General features: G+C 38.7%; 1 protein-coding gene across 5 annotated transcripts in view; it reads right to left on the bottom strand.

Annotated features, from left to right (window-relative positions):
* The window catches only part of LOC128844038 (tight junction protein ZO-1-like), a 175,240-nt gene that overhangs the window by 80,352 nt on the left and 74,089 nt on the right, over positions 1-20,799 (bottom strand). For all 5 annotated transcript variants that reach the window (XM_054041321.1, XM_054041323.1, XM_054041324.1 and 2 more), the window contains exons 3-6: positions 8,504-8,628; positions 7,973-8,075; positions 3,511-3,790; positions 2,082-2,185 (exon numbers count right to left, since the gene is read on the bottom strand). In XM_054041321.1, coding sequence (XP_053897296.1) covers positions 2,082-2,185; positions 3,511-3,790; positions 7,973-8,075; positions 8,504-8,628 — 612 coding nt within the window. The remainder of the gene's footprint in view (positions 1-2,081; positions 2,186-3,510; positions 3,791-7,972; positions 8,076-8,503; positions 8,629-20,799) is intronic.

Raw genomic sequence — 20,799 nt, 5'->3', positions numbered from 1 at the left:
CATCTTAAATGCCAGTTTTCAGTCTGATGGGATTTAGAAATACCCAGTTATTTAGTCAAGAAAAATGAATATAATATATACTCAACATATTTATATATTATGAAAATATTAATGCAAACACATCTGAGCCACAGAATGCAGAAAACTAATGCTCATCTTTTAAATTATTTAAATATTTAAAGTCTCATTACTTTAATCTGTAATGATTAAGAAATCTAAAGCAATTTCTTTTATAAGCCTTACTAAACTCCACATGGCAGTGGGAGGACTTGCCCTTGTTCACTAATTGCACCAATAGAATTAAGATTTGTAGCAATGACATGCACTGAAAACTGTTAACCCACACACAATATAGTTTTGAAGTTAAATTAAAAATAATTCAGCCCAAGACATCTGGTTGTGATGCACAATAGTATAATTCTGCACTAGAACAGATATAACTTAGAGAATTTTTCACTTGACCAGAGCTCAAAGGCCTAATCTTGAAACCCTTGCTCAGACAAATAGCCCCAATTAGTTCTTCGACTATACAATGACAAAGCAATCGTTTTAATGATTGGGCCTACAAATTGACCCTAATTACAAGATCAATTGTGAAAAGTGAGTGAAAGTTCATAAAATGTCAAAATACTTATGAATAAAAGTGATGGGGGAAAAAAGTATAAAAGGGAGAGAGAGACTGAATTAGTACAAACAAAATGGCCTACCAATATAATTCAAGGCCTGTATTAAGATCATGCCAGGTAAACAAGAAAAGTGTGGGACTGGAAATCTATGAACCAAATTGGTGTCTCAAAAATTAGGCCTAAACTGGTGGACAAAATAATGCTCTAATTCCCCATCTCTCCCCTTTTGGAGGTTCTTAAAAGAAAATACTTTGGAGGAATTAAGAAGCTGGCTGCCAACAACCATGATGAACACAGGAGAATAGGAAAGGAATGAGCTTTACCATCATGGTTGCCACCCCCACCGTCTCCTGGGACCACAGGGGATTTACCATAACACCTTTAAGTCTGTCTTGGACCAGTCTAGGGACTTCTCTCAGCATGAGTACAGTAGAGTGACCCAGATGGCCACTTCCACTGGCTCCAGCTAAATCCCAACCATCACCTGGGATGTGAGACTTTGTCACCCTCTTAGTCCCACTCACGTCTTTTTCCTTCCCCATCTCATTTCTTCTCTCTTTCCTATCTATTCCCCTTGCCTTCTGTCTAACAAGAACCTGACTAAGTAGGCAAAGACTGTATATTGTGCAACACTGCTGTGAGCCCATGACCAAAGAGGCAACTAAATGCAATGCCCTAAACAGCCCGATGCTGGTACAAGTTTGCCAGGTCTCAGAATGCCTAAAGATCGTGTGCCATGCCTGTGTTTCTCCAGCAGGGACATTGCAAGTGAAAGGCAGCCACAGAAGCTGCATTTTCCATCTTTGGTGTTTTCTTTCCCATTTTGTGTGCTTTTGTCTCGTTTTGCCTTCTAGGAAATGGGACTGGACTTTAAAAACAACATCAGCAATAGCGCCAGCCCATCTCAACTAACTTTCTCTTTTTTTCCCCCCCAAAAAGGACAGTTATTACCATTTTTTACTGTCAAACAAGGGGTTTACCTTCTGAAAACTCTTTCCAGCTAAAGGGAAAGGGAACAAAGGATGTTGTTAAAATAAAAGCCTTACTTAATACTTTATATTTCAAATGCTTTAACATGTTTTTCCTTCTCTTCTGTATCTTTAATACAAGTTTTAAAAAAATGTAATGGCTTGTTTGCCATGACACTTAGCGGGCTGAGATTTCTGTATACTAAACCCCAAGTCTTGCTTAACACTGTTTAATGTTGGACATTGACAGGGTATTGTTAGCACCTCTGACTCTTTGGGCCCATATAATCCATCAAAATTAATACAACAGGACTACTTATGTGAGTAAAGACTGCAGAATCAGACTCTTAACCTTCCTCCCTCAATGCAAAAAATACAAAACCTGACATTTCTTCTATTGACAGTAACATGCACCTGTGAGGCATTTACTTCTAGTACAATCAACATACCGGTTCCTTTGCTAAGCAAAGATAGCCATTTACTGTACCTTCAATACAACATCACCTTCCTGAATGTTGCCATCTCTTGCTGCCAAACTATCTTGAGATATTTCTTTCACAAATATGTGGCTGGCCAAGCGCAGACCATACTCTATTTAAAATAAAAAACCAAATATGAAATCTCAATTTAAAGAAGCAACATTTATAGATTTACAACACTGCTTTCTAGATTTACATTCAAAGCCCAATGAGAACCCAGTAAAAAACTCAAGTGTTTTTAATACAGTAGTGTATTGAGGGTTATAGTGAAATGGTATTGTTAAGCCAGGGGCAGAGATACTGTACAATTGCCTATTATGAAATTCCCTGTTCTCTGAACGACTGTGGGAATCTTACTTGCTTAATTGGCATATAGCTATTCCTTAGTAACTAAGGTATGCCAATCCCTGTTTTCATATGGGCTGGCTGCCAATGGCTGCCAGTGTAGCAATTTGCATGAGTGCTATATTCCTCAATTGTTCTGTGATTATCTAAATTCTTCCTCTAACTGGCCTCTATAATCAGAATAAACAAGCTGTTCTCCAGTAACAAAGATGCTGCATCCACTTCTGACTCCCAAATCTGACAAATGTTTATACAACATATACAAAAACCTAATAAGGCTGTCAAACTACTGGAAGGAGGTGATTTTTTTTTTTTTTTAAATAAAGTGAAAGCCTTATCTCCGCACCTCCTTACTTCCTTCCCTTTCTTGCCAAAATTTTCCTTTTTAAAGGTCAGCAAGATTACTGACCTCAGAGCACCGCCCTAGTTAGAGCCAGATATTATGTGACAATTTCGTCGTCCCTCACACACTGAGGTTAATCTTCGGAATGACCACCAAAAATTTCAGATCATACTCATATTATATAGCAGTTGTGTAATTATTTTTTTTTTTAAATAGCCACATGATAAATGGAAAAATCACACATTAACCAGGATTCTGTGTATGGTGGGTATTTTTGTAGGTTTCTTTTGTTTTGTTGTGTTTTTTTAAAGTTGGCCATCTTTCAAAAAAAAAGCTTGATAGCAGATATACTCTCAACCTTAATTCCATGTTAACAAAGTTTATTCTATATATATTTTGAGTGTGTATATACACTATTCAATATGTGTTTGTAAAATTTTAGTGGCTAGCAGAAGTTGGATATGCAATTACAATTCCAGTTTAATTGAAATTTGAGTGTTCCCTTCAATCACATACACTGGTACAAGAAAACATGGAGAAAAACCTAGCACTAGAAGTACAGTAATTTTAAGACAATTATTTATAGACTTGAGAGCACCTGTAGGTAGCTCTCTAGTCTAGTTTAGTCTAATGAGCCCTTAGCAACGTAACATTCATTAATAATTCAATATAAAATTCAACCTTTAACATTTTGGTATAAAATTACAACCAAAAGTATGAAGGAGACAGCAAAAAGTCATTGGGCATACCTTCATTTTTCCTGGATTTCACCAATGTTACTTTAGTAGGTTTTGCAGGCTGACTGGAAGCAACAGATCTCCTATCTGATCTTGGCGATAAACTTCTCTCTCTGCTTCCACTTCGGTCTCTTACCCAGCTCTTCTCAAGCCTTCTGTTGACACCTGGCCCACTGCGTGCACTTCTTGGATCATGCATTTCCTCTTCATAACTATCCTCCTCATTTTCAGATACTGGCTCAGGTTCTGGCCGGGCTACTGGAATCTGAATTTTCTTCATTCTTCGAATAGTCTGTAACCAGCAGCATTAATTACTTAATTTCTGGTTAAATGCAAAGTACATTTTTTTAAAAAGTCTTAAAATTAGGCAATGGGCCACCACAGATTTATACTGCTGTATCTAACGAAAGGTGCACTAGGGACCTCAAAACAGATATGGAAGGTAACATCCATATCCCAAAGGCCTTACAATCAAACATTTGGATGACTGAAGGAGAAAAACAATGGGGGGGGGAGGTGGCGGCGCGCGGAATTCAGAGAGTACGGGCAACTTTACGTAAGTAAATGGATAAAGTAGATGCAGGGTTTCTTACAAATCTGTGGCCATGAAGATACCAGTTATCATGGAAGACAGCTACTATGAACAAGCTACAGTATTTTAACAGGCTACATGTTATCAGTGATCTTTGCAGTACTAATAAATCCATTAAAAACTCCAACAAAGTGCCAATATTGAAAAAAACAGCAGCAAGGCTAACGTGAAATGAGCTATTGTGGATGCAAAGTCAGGCAAACAGCTTTTCACTGCTCCAGGACTGGAGGATGGAATACAAACATTTCAGAACCCAACCAGTTAGCGTCCTACTTCACTCAAAGATTGTGTTTCTCTACGCAGAGTTTTTGGATAAACCAGTACCATAATGCATTGCAATTAAAAAAAAAACAAAAAACATTTCTTCCCCACTTAATTGCTTTCTGCTTTTTCTCTTTCCAAATTAAAAAAAAAAAAAAAATCATCAGATGTTCATGGATATGTTCATCTAAGAGACTAGTCAGGTACTTGACAAAAGGATTTCATGCATGTTTAAATGAGATGGCATAAATGCCTTAAAAGCATGATGCCAACAGGGATGAGAAACAAACCCAGAAGCAGTAACTGTCAGATTTCTCATCCTGTGAGCCTTCCTGTCACTATTATCTTTACATTTAACAGCCACTTTAACCTGAATTGTTCATTCAGGTATGAATGAATTTGGTTTATGAGACCAATGATACACCTGAGAAAAGTCAAACTGCAGTCCCAGTATTTTACTGCCTTCTGCCTTGTAATGTTATTGACATTTCTTCAAGCATTAGGTAAAATGCCCAATTACATATAGAAGCTCATTCCTTGTTACCCATCTCTGAAAAATTTAAGTTTCAATAGTTATGAAATGTAAAACTAATTGTGACCATAAGCTTTGTAATATAGTAGAGATATAACGCTGTCTTATACTTACCAATAAGTACCAAGCATAAATGAGGTGGTTAATCTAGATACCACAAGATTTTGCAGTGGTAAATAAAGTGAGGTAGTAGCTACTTTACTCAAATGGCTTCTATGACCAAGGTCCATAGCTATGAAAGTAGCAAATTCATGAATTTAAGAAGAGGTGAGCTGACAGGATCTTACTTGGCCAAAACATATGGAAAATAGAGTAAGTGTATTCCACTATCTATTGGCAGCACCACTTCATCTGCATTTGAGGCTGACAAGAAGACCAAAGCTAAAAGTATACAGGTCATCTTGTAGGAGGATAGTGGTCAAAGACATGTAGGTTCTCTCCTCAAAAGTTAGAAAGCTACCTTGTTTTTAATTTTCAGTCCTTTGAATTCCCTCCATTTTTTAAGTTTCAATCTATATATAAACACTTATCCTAAGTTTGTCTTTGAATATTGGATTAAAAATAAACTTCAAGTGTACTCATGTTATTAAAAGCTAACTTAAGTATGTTCTTCTCCTTAACAATTTTGTTGTTCTAATTTACAAATATTGTTTAAAATGATTTTGAACCGAAAACAAAACTGGGAATAGCATTACCCTCTGCATTACGAGGACAGTGGCATGAAAGAACATTCCAGGCCCCACAAAAAATAGTGATTGAAAAGCCATCAGCTAGAATTCTGAACAAAAATAACCCCCTTCAAAACAGTTTGCTTCGCTTGGGAAAAGTTATGTAGGAGTTAAGGGTCCAAAGTGATGGGTCTCACATACGACATCAAGGCCACAAGTGGGATGTATAGTCAGCCTGACAAAATGAATCTATACAAGGTTTTCAAGAAGGGCAACACTTGGGCAGAATGCTGTCAGAACCCCCCACCCTTCTACTATCAAATATAGACTTAGGCTAGGCTAGCAGAAAAAGTTCTGCTAACACAAGGCAAGAGTCCAACAGTAGCCTCAAGAAAGATGGGTTGTGGAAAGCCATCTAGGCTATCTGACTGAAGGTAAATCTGATAAAAATCCTGCTGCAGAGCAAAAGTGGACATATGCCAGAGCAAAATAATGCCACAGGGAGATTGGTCCAGGAAGGAGCTGTCTAACAAGTCTCTCAAGAAGCTATCAAGCTCCAAGGAAAGTTGCAGAAGCCCAGAATGGAACATAGTGAACAATGAACTAAAATAAGACTCAAATAAAGACACTCTTCCCTAATATGGAGTCCTTGATCATTTTAGCCCTAAACAAACCAGTTCTACTCTACAGCAGTGCACTAAAAGCTTTATATTCTCTTTTATACAAGAAGAGAAGGAACTCATACAATCATAGTCCAGGAAAATCCAATTTGTGAGGGGATAGAGTTGGAAGCACATAAAGGGTCCAAGGTAACTTCAATCCCTTCTAATGTACAGTATAGGCTTTGCCCTTTAAAAGTGCAACTGTCCCTTGTGAAACCTGTGTCTTGGTCACAGTGTAACTAATGTGGTTGTTGTGCAGCTAGGCCCCAATACACATCCATTTTAAGATAGTAACACATCTGCATTGAATAGAAATAAAGCTAAGCAGAAGGCAAAAGAAAGTATGATAGATGGACTTACGTTGGGTCTACATTTCTGCATTTTTCTGGCAACTCTATCCCACAGATGGCGAGACAGAGTAAAACCCATTAGTTCAGACTGATGGAGCACTCTGTTTTATTGTCAGTTACATTATCCATTTTGCCAAATCGGCACATATTAGTTTTCCTATTGCAGTCCAAACAAAGTGGTAATTGCTAACAAAATAAGAGTAACAGCTATTGCAGTGCAATGCCATATTCTATTTCCACAAAGCTGCAAGTCTGATTATTTCCCCTTTAATTAAAGCCACAAACCTGTTATTGGAACTACTCAAAACTCTACTCATTAACATATAATCTACTATATACTTAATATCTTATTGACAGTAATTCTGTTTGGGTTTGAAACCTGCCAGTCTTTCAGGATTCTGATTATGCAAACCACAGAGGGAAGAAAGCATTAGTATTGATAGTTCAAAGTTGAGTTTTATCCTGATAATCTATATTATTACAGGGAACTAACTATGTTTGAATATTCTACTTCAGTAATTATACCCTGTAAATATTTGGGAACTATAATATATTTTTCATTAATTGTTCTTGGCTTTTGTGCATAAGTCCAAAAAATACTGTATTTCCACTACAGATCATGCCATTGCTGTAGCAAAAACACCAGAGCCTCCACTGATTTACTTTAGAGCATTACTCTGAAACGTCAGCTTTCTAATATGAAAAGTTGTACAGCTCGGCAAACCCAGTGGATTTCCAGATTTATAAATGTATAGCACTGCAATTATTGCAAATCTGTATGAGCATGTGAAAAGAGCACCACGGAATGACCAGGAAAAAAAAAGTAAAGTTTTTAAGCCCTAAAAACAAAATCACTTTCCAAATTAAAGAATTGCCAATGTGTTTATTTTCTATTTCATTTTTTAGAAATATAAATCTGCAAAGTTTACAGGAAACCAGATTACTACCTTTCAGTAATGACCAGTTTTGTTGTTTTGCAAGTTCAAAAGCCATCTATATCCTCTGAATAAGTCTGAAATTATAGGAATTAAGGATATTATGCCTTATTTTGGCAAATGGTGTTTACTGAACACAACAATGTGTTTGTTGGCGTTTGAATAAAAAGTGAAAACCTTCGGCATGGACTAGCATTTGAAAAGCCTGATAATGCTTGCAGAAGAAATAAGCTGAGAAATGAACTGTCTCGGCAGCCTGGGAAAAGTCTCCTTTATAGTGAGGAGAGGAGCTTCTGTTACCTAAAGTCTTATCTTCTGACTGTGTGTCTTGCTAATCAAAAAACTATGGTTTAAGTTTTCAAGAATAATTTTGTCCTACTTGACAGTTTCTCAATAATAATGTACACAATTTCACCAACTACTGACAGTATAGGCACTTGTACTAAATTTAAGGTTTAAAACACATTCACTTACTATTTTGGCATTTTTTCCGCTTTTCCTCAACTGTTGAACAGCAAATGCATGTTCCACGTTATCCATTGAGACTCCATTAACCATTGCCACACGGTCATTTTCCCTAAACAAAAAGTAATGCAATGTGTAACAAAAAAAAGTTCAATGAGCTGAAAGAGAACCTTAAAGAAATGGCAACGAGGAGTCCTTGTGACACTTCAGAGACTAACAAATTTATTTGGGCATAACTTTTCGTGGCCTATAACCCCCAAAATTGGTTATAGCCCACGAAAGCTTATTCCCAAATTAATTTGTTAGTCTCTAAGGTGCCAAAGGACTCCTCGCTGTTTTTGCTGATACTAACACGGCTACCCCTCTTAAAGAAACGAGTTACTGAAGAAGCCACTTGCAGTATCAGAGGATCACTGTGCAGCTATCATATCTTGAGATCTATCACAAGGTAATTAAGAAATTAATCTAAGTCAAGCATTGATATCCCATACCTCAATGAAGTTGTAATCTGCCATAGAAGGAAAAAAATGTAACACTTACTGTAGCAGTCCTTCTGCTGGACCTCCTTTCAGGACATCAGAAATAACTATTGAAGTTTCACCACTCTGAAAATGGGGATTATCTCTTCCTCCAGATATCGCAATGCCAAACCCAAATCCTGGAGCCTAAAACAGAACATAAGAACCATCCTCAGATATCACATTACCTTCTATATTTATACAGACCATACTGCAGTTCATGCTATTTCATCAAAAATTCAGAATACCAGCATTTTAATACACATCCCAGCAAAAATAATAATACGTAATTAAGGAGTAAGAATACTTTCCTCTTCTATAGCATTTTTCATCTAAGTTTCCAAAAATATTTTACAAAGATTAAGTCTCATAGCAGACCTGTGAGTAAAGTAAAAGGGTATGCCAGTGGGGAACATAACACCAACCCCTAAAATGATTATGCCTCTTGAGAGGAAGACAGCAGCTGATAAAACAAGCCAGAGACTATACAACAAAAGGTCAGGAGGTAAACAAACAAATAAAAAAAAACGTACAATTGTAAGTACAGGGGAAAATTTGAATTGTCTACCTAAATTTCCCAAAGTTGAAATTTGGGCAGAACCTTAGAGTTCACACCCATACTCTTATGAAGATAAAAACGGCGATACTGGGTCAAACCAAAGGTCCTTCTAGCCCAGTATCCTGTCTTCCAACAGTGGTCAATGCCAGGTGCCCCAGAGGGAATGAACAGGACAGGTAATCATCAAGTGATCCAGCACCTGTCTCCCATTCCCAGCTTCTGGCAGACAGAGGCTATGGACACCATCCTGTCCATCCTGGCTAATACCCATTTATAAACCTATCCTGAACTTTTCTAGCTCTTTTTTGAACCCTGTTATAATCTTGGCCTTCACAACATCCTCTGGCAAAGAGTTCACAGGTTGAGTCTGCATTGTGTGAAAAAATATTTTCTTGTGTTTTTTTTTTAAAATCTGCTGCCTATTAATTTCATTACCCCTAGTTCTTGTGTTATGAGAACGAGTAAATAACACTTCCTTATTTACTTTCTCCACACCAATCATTTTTTTATAGACCTCTATCATATCCACCCTCAGCTGTCTCTTTTCCAAGCTGAAAAGTCCCGATCTAATTAGTCTCCCCTCATATGGCACCTGTTCCATACCCCAATAATTTTTGTTGCCCTTTTTGAACCTTTTCCAATTCCAATATATCTTTTTAGAGATAGCGTGACAACATCTGCACTCAGTATTCCAGAGAGCCTCAAAGTAGTTACAACTAACACACACCTCAGTTTCGCCCCTTATCACAAAGGCTGCAACTCCAGCAAGCACAATACCCCTTAAAATGCTGAGGTAATGATTCAGTACAACCTTGCTTCCTGCAGCACTTAGGTGTTTCTTAGAGTTCTCATATTGCAATATTCACCCAACCTGACCCTGCTTAGCTCAAGAGCGGACAGCATCATAGCACAAGATAGTAAGTTTCCAAGCTCAATTCTTAGTAATAACAGCAGGACTACTTGTATCATTAAATACATCAAAATCTTGTCAGCACTGGCAAGTCATCTGCATGTTAACAAGAGTCATTTGCTTCAATCTTTTCCCTCTAGGGTGCTCTCCCTCTGCAGCAAGGTCAATGCCTCTGAAAAGTTATTGCTACTAGGTATTTCAAGATATGACAATTATGCTTACAATTTCTAGTCTGCCCAGAAGTGGCAATGCTGGGAAGTACATTTGAAGTTGGTAAATCAGTTATATTTATTAAAGTGACTGCTTAGCTCTTCCTGGGAAGCATAAACATTTTTGGGAAACAAAACACTATCTTAAATAAGTATGATATATTGCTGCAAGATTTGATTTTTCATTAAAATTTAAAATATTTGTTCAGTATATTTTTCATGTAATGTAAATAAAATTGTCTGGGTTCCAATCTACCTTCATTTTCCATCACAAAGTTTTACTTCTATGCTTCTCCCTGTCTTTTTCAGCATAGGAAAGGATCCATTCACACATGAGACCACTGAAGATATGGATTTTCTCTCTAGCAAGCCCATTTAAACAACCAAACAACTAGGCTGCTATAAAAAAATACCAAAGGAAGTGATGAATTCTCCATCACTTAAGTCTTCAAACCAATGGATGTCTTTCTAAAAGGTATGTGCTAACTCAAGCAGGAGTTATGGACTAGATGCAAAAATTACTGGATGAAATTCTATGGCCTGTATTATGATCAGATTAGATCATAATGGTCACTTCTGACCTTAAAAGTCTATGAATCCATGAAGTGAAACTATTAAGAGTATCTTGGACCAAGAACTAAAATTCAGAGAGATTAGAATTAGTCCCATACAAGTTTTGCACCAGTGCAACTCCACTGATTTCAACAGTGCTCCTTCAGATTTTACATTAGTGTATCAGCAGAACTTGGCTCATGCTTTTTATTTGGTGGGGTGAGAAAGAAAAAACAAGATAGTGTGGAGACTAACCTATTTTTAGATCAGTTCTCGCCTAATCCTCCCCTAAATGCATAAGCACAGAAAAGGTTTCCTTTTCTGTTAATTTGATAGTCCTTCACTCAAGTGAAGTCATCTTTTCATCTCTCCAAGTTTCTCCATTGTCATTACAGGTAATGCTTCAAGTTTCACAGTATTAAAAGCAGTATTAATTCAGAAATCTAGAATTTTTTTTCCTCCAACTCCTATATAAATACATGTTACTTAATAAATGTGAACACTGATGAATTTAGGTGACTGGCATGAGAAGGGAACAAAAAAAGTCTACCTGCTGAAACTACAAATCAGAAAATCTGATTCCAGTTCTAGCTCTCATGTAAAAACATTAATTCGGCTTACCATTTAATTAGGGGTCCAAAATCATTCCATCATAAATGTCTAATTTTAAAACAAATTTTTCTGAATCATCATCATGAGGGCAAAAAATTTCCATTTTCCAGCTCTGCCTTCATATGAAATTTTCTTGGGAAGTCAAGCAAAATCTTATCAGTAGTTACTGAATTTAGAGATGGTAGGGATGCAAGAAGCAGCATCACTATTTTCTGCCATTTCAAAAAAAAAAAAAAAAATCTACTTTAAGACAGAGCAAAAATAAAAGCAGATGTTTGAAAAATTGGATGTGGACATAATTTTCAGTGGCTTTGCATAGTTTGACAAGAAAGTTGCATTTATTAAGTTTATGACCATTTGGACTTTCTCCTGTATATACACAGTATGCGAATTTCCACTCTCTACAGGTGCATACAGAGCAATGTACCTTGGATGCACATTTTCAAACATTCTTTTGCCAAAAAAACTAACTTAAAACCTGCTGAACTTATTTTCTGTAAGTTCAATTTTGGGTCAAACTCTAACATTATTCACTAGCTGCTTGAGTAAGGTAAGCATGATTTACCCCTTTATTTTGTTAATTTCAATGATCCCCAGGAGTCAAAGTTTGAAGAAAATTGGTTCCACGGTTTTAAATTTATGAACATTTAACTTCAGCAACCCCCAAGAGTACCTTTACTCTCACATATGTAAGAGGGTATGTGTACAAAAAAGAGACAACATTAGGTGGGAGTAAAGTCTCTAGTAACAAACTTTAGGGAAAAGCTTTAATAAACTTCCTGTAATTTTAAAGTATTGCAAAGCTGGAAAGTTCAAATAAAACTCCAAACATGGGAAAATATGAAAGTTTCCATTTATTAACTTACTACAAGTAACTGACATGTAAAACCCTCAGATATTATGATAATTTGGCCAAGAACCCAGAGACTTGGTATGTTGACTACAGTTGGGGACATTTTAAAATTATGTCCACTGCAGTTTATGCACGCACAACACAAGTAACCTAATTACCACGGTTTCAGAAGTCTGCAGCCACATGAGCCCAGCCATTGTAGAGACAGATGAGATAAAATGGTTGTGAACTTTTCATGACCAGGAGAAAGTGGAAAGGGGAAAGAGACTTGCACATATCAACTGTAAAAACACAAACAAACAAACAAACAAAGGAATATTCTCTACGAGCTTTGAGCACAAAATGTAATTCCAAGTTGGAAGAAATTCACAAGATAGGCAGGGGAAATAAATAGAACTCCTTTCTAAAAACCTTTGCTCCTGGGTATAGAAAACCTGATGATCTCTCTGTAGGAGGAGAATTAGCTGATATCAGCTATCAGATGAACTATCAAAAGGCAGGCCCAGATCTCTTTTGAACTAACAAGTAGCCCACTATGTTAGGGAGTGTAATAAAGAAAGACATACTCTTTTTTAGAAGTCAAAGCAGATCTTGTGTGTTTCAAAACAAAATTCAAAGAGACCTCTTAAGAGCTAACATCACTGGAGTTCAGCAAGGTACTGTATCCACACCAGCACACACAGACCTCTTACATGGATAGATCTGTTCCTGATTCTAGAACTGGTGAACTCGAAGTAACTGGATCAGGTTTGATGACAAAACTAGAGTAGAATACTAGAACTCACATGCCTAGGTTGCAGCTATTAGGATTAAGAGTGTTCTGACCCCAAAGAGGAAGTAAAATCAGAAGCATTTTGAGTTGTGTTTTCCTGAAAACAGGTTCATTGAGGTTCTCTCCCCTCTTCTTGGGAAAAAGTGAATTTACTGTGTTGCCTTTTAAAGACCACCCATATTGGGAATGTTATATTTGGCTTAGAGAATGTGTCTTCTCTAGACTACAGCCAGCCTCCAATAGCATCTGATGAAGGATGCATCTGGGCTACAGGCAAACTGCTGCTTAACACAGTATGCATGACAAGCCCTTCCCCTCAATGGATTGAGAATAATAGTATTTCTTGTTGTGAGGGGAAAAAAAATGCTCTGAGAAGTATATGAACTGGTCTTAACTACACAAAATTTAACTGCAACCTGGACTCGCTGGCTCTGGTGGGCTCCTCAGTGAGCCTAAGGGTCATGGTCTGCCAAGAGTTCTTCAGCTGAGACTCAAAGCAGAGAGAGTATGGTCCCTGAATAAGCCTAAGAATTATGAATGTCAGGGATAATGCCAATGAGCCTCTTACGGTTCCAATGGGAAGGGCATTAGCTGAAGGTTCAGCGGTGGGCATATCCTAGGGTTACCATACGTCCGGATTTTCCCGGACATGTCTGGCTTTTTGGGCTTCAAATCCCCGTCTGGGGGGAAATCCCAAAAAGCCAGACATGTCCAGGAAAATCGGGACAGGCGGGGCCAGTGGTGCTGGGCTGGGGGGGGGGGGGGGGCGCGCCTGGGGAGGGGGACGCCGGGCCGGCGGGTGCTGAGCCGGGGGCGCGGGGCCGGGCCGGCGGTGCTGAGCCGGGGGCCAGACCGGGGCCGGCACCCCAGGGCCCGAGCCGACCCAGGCTAGAGATGCTGGCGGGACCAGACTGGGCCGCGCCTCCTCCCCCCACCCTTACCTGCTTCAGGCTTCCCACGAATCAAATGTTCGCGGGAAGCAGGGGAAGAGGCGGAGTTGGGGCGGGGAGCGTGGGCAGGGCCGGGGCCCCGTGGAGTGTCCTCTTTTTGTACACTCAAAATATGGTAACCCTAGCATATCCCCTCAATGAGTCTCATAAGGATTGCATCAGTGGAGCTTCACCCGAAACTTCAAGTGCTCTTGTCAATTAGATTCGTTTAAAAATAGCGTTTTGTCTCTTTTCAAATTAGCTCAGTATAAATCTACAGCAATATACTGAAAACAGAACAAGTGCATCTTGCAAGCTATGTAACAAAATCTTTTTTAAAATCCCTTGAATCATTGCCTTTATTTGATTTATACTTGAGCTCAATGCGCAGACACTATACTACCTCACCAATGAAAGCAGCAAGAGAATCAAAAGGCTGTTCTACAATTTCTGATTTGTTAGAGAATAATCAGAGAAAAGTGGATGCTTATCAGAGTTGGGAGAATAACTGAATTTTCAGTTTGCAGACAGACAGTTCTGAAAAAAATCAGTTTGGGTCAAACAAAACGTGAAAAATTTCAGCAAATCAAAGTTGACAAAAATTCATTTCTCGTCAAACAAAGTTCATTTCTCATAAAACAAATGATGATTATTTAGTTAATGGGTACATTTTCACATAAAAATAAAGGAAATGAAGGACTAGATTCACAAAACGGCCTGTGGTGCACATCTTACAGCTTTCAGCCCAATTCTTAGGGCACTCACCCAGGATGTGGGAGACCCAGGTCCCATTCCCTCTTCTGCCTGATGTGGAGAAGGGGTTTGAATTAATAGTCCACAACTGCTCAGCAGCAGACAGTGGTGGTGTAGAGTTAGTACATTGTATTATCATATACACCTCTACCCCGATATAACGAGACCCGATATAACACGAATTCGGATATAATGCGGTAAAGCAGCCCTCCGGGGGGCGGGGCACTGCACACTCCGGTGGATCAAAGCAAGTTCAATATAATGCGGTTTCACCTATAACGCGATAAGATTTTTTGGCTCCCGAGGACAGCGTTATATCGAGATAGAGGTGTAGTATTTAATACTTAAACCTTCTGACTTTTTAAAGCATAGTACTGCTCTGAAAAGCAATTATGTATAAAATGGCACCTTCTTACTTAAATCCACTTCCTGCTGACTTCATTGACTTAACTAAATTATTACATTGTAAGTCATGAAAAAGCCAGAATAGCTCTGAGACAGTAAGAGGAATTTCACCCTAGCTTGCATGTCAGCAAATAAGTCATTCACTAAATCCCATTGGAGAATGTTTACTGTTGGTGATGCCTGTGCCAGAAATAACCCAGCTGAGTTTGCAGGAGTGGCAGCCAGAAAAAACACATTTTATTTGTAAACTGAGCAGGTTTGATGTTGAAGTCACTGAGGGACTAATGCAGAACCCCACAATGTCATTTCTCAGAAATGAATTGCACTTTCAACACTGGCCTTAGTCATGATTAAATAATCAGAAGCCATTTACATGGCTATTTACATTATTTAAGTGCTGTACAAACCAAGACCCTGACCCTACCATTGAATCCTTGTAAAACTCATGTGATGTGTGGAGCCACAGTGAAGTCAATGGAGCTTCAGAGAGATCCACTTGGGTCCCAATCCTGCACAATATATTAAATCTCTGCACCCCCATGAAGTATCACTCATTTGGGAAAAAGGGAAGCAGACAAAGAGCAGGTAAGAAACTTTTAAAGTAACACAAACGAGATGTGGATTTTCAGACTGGCAATGGGGAATTCCTAAAATCCGGCTGCCTCCTGACAAAATGTACTACTTTATGAAAAAAAGTGTGTTTTATGAAGGGGGGTAAAGTTATTTTTATAATGCAGACTTCGCCATTGCAATTCTCCTGCAATAAAGCAATTACCAGCAGGGCACAAATGTGAGCCTTAAAGCACTGGTGAATGAAAATCAGTCATTGAGGAATTCTGAACCTTCACTGAACCACACTTTTCAACTCAAAGTACTGGTGCTTTCCCCTTATCTCTCAAAAGGTTGCGTATTATAGTATATGCTTGTGTGGTTCTTATTACTAAGTATTTCTTTTTACAATGCACATTACTTTTACTAGGATCATCAACATTAAAACTAAACTAGAAATGAAAATATGTACATACGGTATGTTCTATCATACATTTTTGTGGAGTTTTTCTGGTGTTTATTTCCTAACTTATGCAGTTCTGTAATTCACAACAATTTTTCAGCCATTAGTATCAATTAGCCAGGTTCCACTGTAGTTCTAAGTCCTTAATCACTAAGGTATAGTGCCATCCAGTGTTATACAGCAAAATATTTTTTGCTGTTTGAGAAGTATGTTTGAAAGTTTTAGGCCTTGTCTGTATAGTTGAAACTGTGCTAGCTATAGCCTTATTTAAATATGGTTCTCTGACTGATTCAGACAAATTTTATGTTAGGAAAGTTATGCTGCACAGTATTGCCTCACCCTCAAAGTAACTTCTAAAACAAATATGGGAAACAACTGTGCTATCATTTCCTGTAACAGACATAGTATCTAAAAATTGTCCACAGCAAAGCTGCTAGCAGCAACAAGATCCTTGCCAGTCACCATTTTTCCTCTTTGAAGTCAGAGAAGTTAAATATCACTAGAGTTCAGGGAGTTTTTAAAGAACCTAAATGAAGATATTTGCTCTCCATCAAGAAGGGCAAAGACTGTAAAACACTCAGATACCATGATAGCGGGGGCTATAAAAGTATCTTTGATAGACATGTCATATGAATCAATTTAAAATAAATTGGCAAAAAAAAATTCCCCTGCCACATCTGTTGCCCACTTAGATAAACAAGCCATCTTTTGTCACTACAAAGTATCAAACCAAACTCCACTATCAAAGTCCACAAGGAATTCTGAAAATACATAAAGCTAAAATCACACTGTGAAATCAGTCTGTTCCACTGCCTTACTTGGCTTCACTCCATAATACACATATTAATAGCATTTAGGTCTTATAGGAAAGCATATGAACAAAATCATGGCAATTCTGAGGAACTGTGCCAGCAGACTAAATATTTATTGGAGAAATACAATGAGCAGCCAATCTAGTGTGGAAAGGGGGTGTCTCCAGTTTGATCCATCTCTGCAGGACCTCTCTCTGTGCTGCATCTGAGTAATTCATTACTAACTTGCTGCTCTCAGCTGTTTCAGGATGAGCAAATTCCAGGAGCGCCTTTAGTCTCTTACTCCGGTGAAGGGAAATTTGAATCCTGAAGGCCAACATGTCAGAGACTATATGGATGGAATCTGCAGCAGGTCTATATAGTCTGGACTCATGGAACTACTGAGAGGGCAAGGAAGTCATGCAACCATAGCCCCATAACACCTGGGGAGGTGTTTTTCTCCTACATCGTTTTAGTGCTCTGAAGATTGATGGCTGTGACTGAGGTCAAAAATTGGCCTCTTATATCCCTGTATTGTAAGGTTATATGGTAGCCACCTCATCTACTTGATAGCTTCTGAGTTGCTGACAAAGTTTGAAAGTGAACAACCACAAAAAAAACCTTCTAAAAGCTACCTCTTCCTTCACATCTCCATCCCAAATAGTGACCGGTTTCATATTTTTAAACAAAACCAAAAATCCCACATGAACAATTGGAGGGGCTTGCATTTGGTTTTTAGTACAGGCTAAGTTCTTGCTATCAGTGTTAAGCCTTGTGGTTTACAGCAGGACAATAAGACCACCAACTACTCAACATGTGGATGTAGGTAAACCTTTTCAGTGGGTAGAACAGTTTGGTTCTGTCATGTGTGCTTAGACATGGGAGCATGTCATTCTGGAAAATGGGAAGCGTCCAATAACTTTAACATTGTGCAGAAAGCATGAACACATACTAAAACAGCACTTTGATATCAAGCAGGAACATTATCAAGTTTTATATATTTACTATAGTGCTGTTCCTCTATTAATGAAAATAGAGGCCTTATTGAATCAATACACCACTGGGCAAAATTCCAGTATACAACCATTTCCAAAAAGGCAGCAGCTCCTCCGGGTCTTCTGCTAAATAAAACTTTTAGAAGGGCAGCACCTGCACTTCATTGCACTGTAGTTTATAGTGAAAGCTAAATTCAGAAGCGCATAGAAACAGCATTCTGCCCTGCATGACTTCCTTCCTGTATGTCACTCAGTACTTCTTTAATGTTCACAGCTATTGACAGTGCCCCAGACAACAAAACTGAAGGAAGCTCACTATGGGTTTGTTTCATGGGGAATGATTTAAAATATGAATTCACTCATGACCTCACCAGGATTTGAACCTAAAACCCAAGTAGTAAAGATCGCCTTACCTTATCACATTCAACTACCTGAAATATTTTTTATTTTTTGAAACAAGAACAAAATGAAAAGTTATAGACTGAGAGCACTGGAAAATTAAGTCCTACATATTCACAGCAATGAAAGTGACAATGCAAACTTAATCAAATTGCTGTGCTAATGTACCTTGAACATTCTGAGAGAAATCCATCTTTAGGCCTGAAAGGGCAGTTCATTCTTTGTGGACTATTCCATTTTTCACTCTGTGGTAAGACTGCCAAAAAGGGTCCTCCATATTATGTAAGCTAGACCACTCTGATACCCTGACACCCCAATATTCACCACTGTCATGTAATTAGGATATGTTTTGTACAAAGTATGTCTTGTGAGGTATCATTCTAAAAGTCGATCTACTTGACATTAATATCTTGTTGGATTGTATGTGTTATCATATGTGACGTTATGAAGTTTGGCAATATATGTGTTACTGAAACATATTGTGAGGTTGAAAAACATCCACAAGCATCCTTTGAAGTACAACAGTAAAAAGGCCAAACAATTTTAATGGCTTACTGGGGAAATGTACATAAGCACAAGGATTACCCCAGGAACTGTGTACAATAGAAACCTCTCAGATATAGCCCTACAGAATGGGAACTGTTTGACCCAGGTCACAGCAAAAGAGCTTTCCAGCAAGTGGGAAGAAGATATAAAAGGGGGACAATGGCATCATGAAGATACCTCACTCTCCCTGTAACAACACACCTGGAAATACCTGAGGGGCAAGGACTTAACTGTGGGAAGTGATGGTCCCAGGCTAGAAGGATCTTTAGCCCGTGTATGAAAACCTGGGAAAGCCAAGGCAACTTGTGCCTTAAGAATCTGCCAGCATGTTTATCACTCAGGGTGAGAATTTGCTAATTTATATCCTATCTAGTGTGTTAAACAAAAAACCACAAACTGAGTTTATTTACTATGGTAATCTGCTTTGATCTGTTTGCTATCCCTTATAATCACTTAAAATCTATCTTGTGTAGTTAATAAATTTGTTTTTGATTATTCTGAAACCAGTTTGTTGAATTCATAACTGTGGGGGAGGGGGGGCGCACGAGGGGAGAGGAAGGAGAGAAAGCTGTGCATATCTTCCTCCACATTGAGGGAAGGGGTTGATTTCATGAGCTTACACTTTACAGATTTCTGTGCAGCGCAAGACAATACATTTGGGTTTACACACCAGAGGGGGTGTGCACTTGAGTGTTGGTCAATTCCTGAGCTGAGTCTTCCCACGCAGAGCTGATCTCAGTGTCAGTGTCTTTCTGCAGCTGGGTGAGGCCCTACCCGTGTGTGTGCGCTGGAGGAGGCTTGAGGGCCTGACTCAGCTGGGCAATGTAAGGGAACCCAGACTGGCAGAACTGGCGGGCTCAGGGTACCCCAATACATCAGGTGGAACCCTGGAGGGGGCAGGGGGCAACCCGTCACACACTCAATATCAGATGTTCACAACTTTCCGTCACTACCAGCTTGAGCAAGATTTGAACTAGTGATGAAGAGTCACATACATAGATATATCTATATCATAGGGCAGCCCCTTCCTGGGACAAACACCAGCTGTAGGGCTGCTGCTGAACAAGTGCACCTGCATCAGTTTCCCTCCTTCAGAGTCCTCACTAATTCCACACCAGGCTTTCTGCTCCTTACCACTCCTTTTTGGGTGCAGTTTATTACAAAAATGTATTGCAAAACAGTCCCTAACAAAAGTCCCAAAACAGTCTCTGTCAGGACTGAGATCCCCACTTTGAACTTTAGGGTACAAATGTAGGGGCCTGCATAAAAACTTCGAAGCTTAATTACCAGCTTAGCTCTGGTTCGGCTGCCACCATTTTTAATGGATTCCCTCCCTGGGAAACCTTGAAAAACCTTCACCAAATCCCTGGTGAAAACAAATCCAACCCCTTGGATTTAAAACAAGGGGAAATTAACCATTCCCCTCCTTCCTCCCACCAACTCCTGGTGAATCAAGATCCAAAACCCCTTTGGATCTAAAACAAGGAAAAAATCAATTAGGTTCTTAAAAAGAAGGTTTTTAATTAAAGAAAAAGGTAAAAATCATCTCTGTAAAATTAGTATGGAAATTAACCTTACAGGGTAATCAAACTTAAAGAGCTCAGAGGACTCCCCTCTAGTCTCAGGTTCAAAGTACAGCAAACAAAGAGAAACACTTTAGTAAAAGGTACATTTACAAGTTGAGAAAAACAAAGGAAAACTAACACGCCTTGCCTGGCTATTTACTTACAAGTTTGAAATAGGAGAGGCTTGTTTAGAAAGATGTGGAGAACCTGGATTGATGTCTGGTCCCTCTCAGTCCCCGAGAACGAACACACTCCCAAACAAAGAACACAAACAAAAACCTTCCCCCCCCAAGATTTGAAAGTATCTTGTCCCCTTATTGGTTTTTTAGGTCAGATGCCAGCCAGGTTACCTGAGCTTCTTAACCCTTTACAGGGAAAAGGATTTTGGAGTCTCTGGCCAGGAGGGATTTATAGTACTGTACACAGGACAGCTATTACCCTTCCCTTTATAGTTAT

This window comes from Malaclemys terrapin, chromosome 10, assembly GCF_027887155.1.
Source record: "Malaclemys terrapin pileata isolate rMalTer1 chromosome 10, rMalTer1.hap1, whole genome shotgun sequence".
Classification (NCBI taxonomy): Eukaryota; Metazoa; Chordata; order Testudines; family Emydidae; genus Malaclemys; species Malaclemys terrapin.
This window is presented reverse-complemented; position numbering and strand designations above follow the sequence as displayed.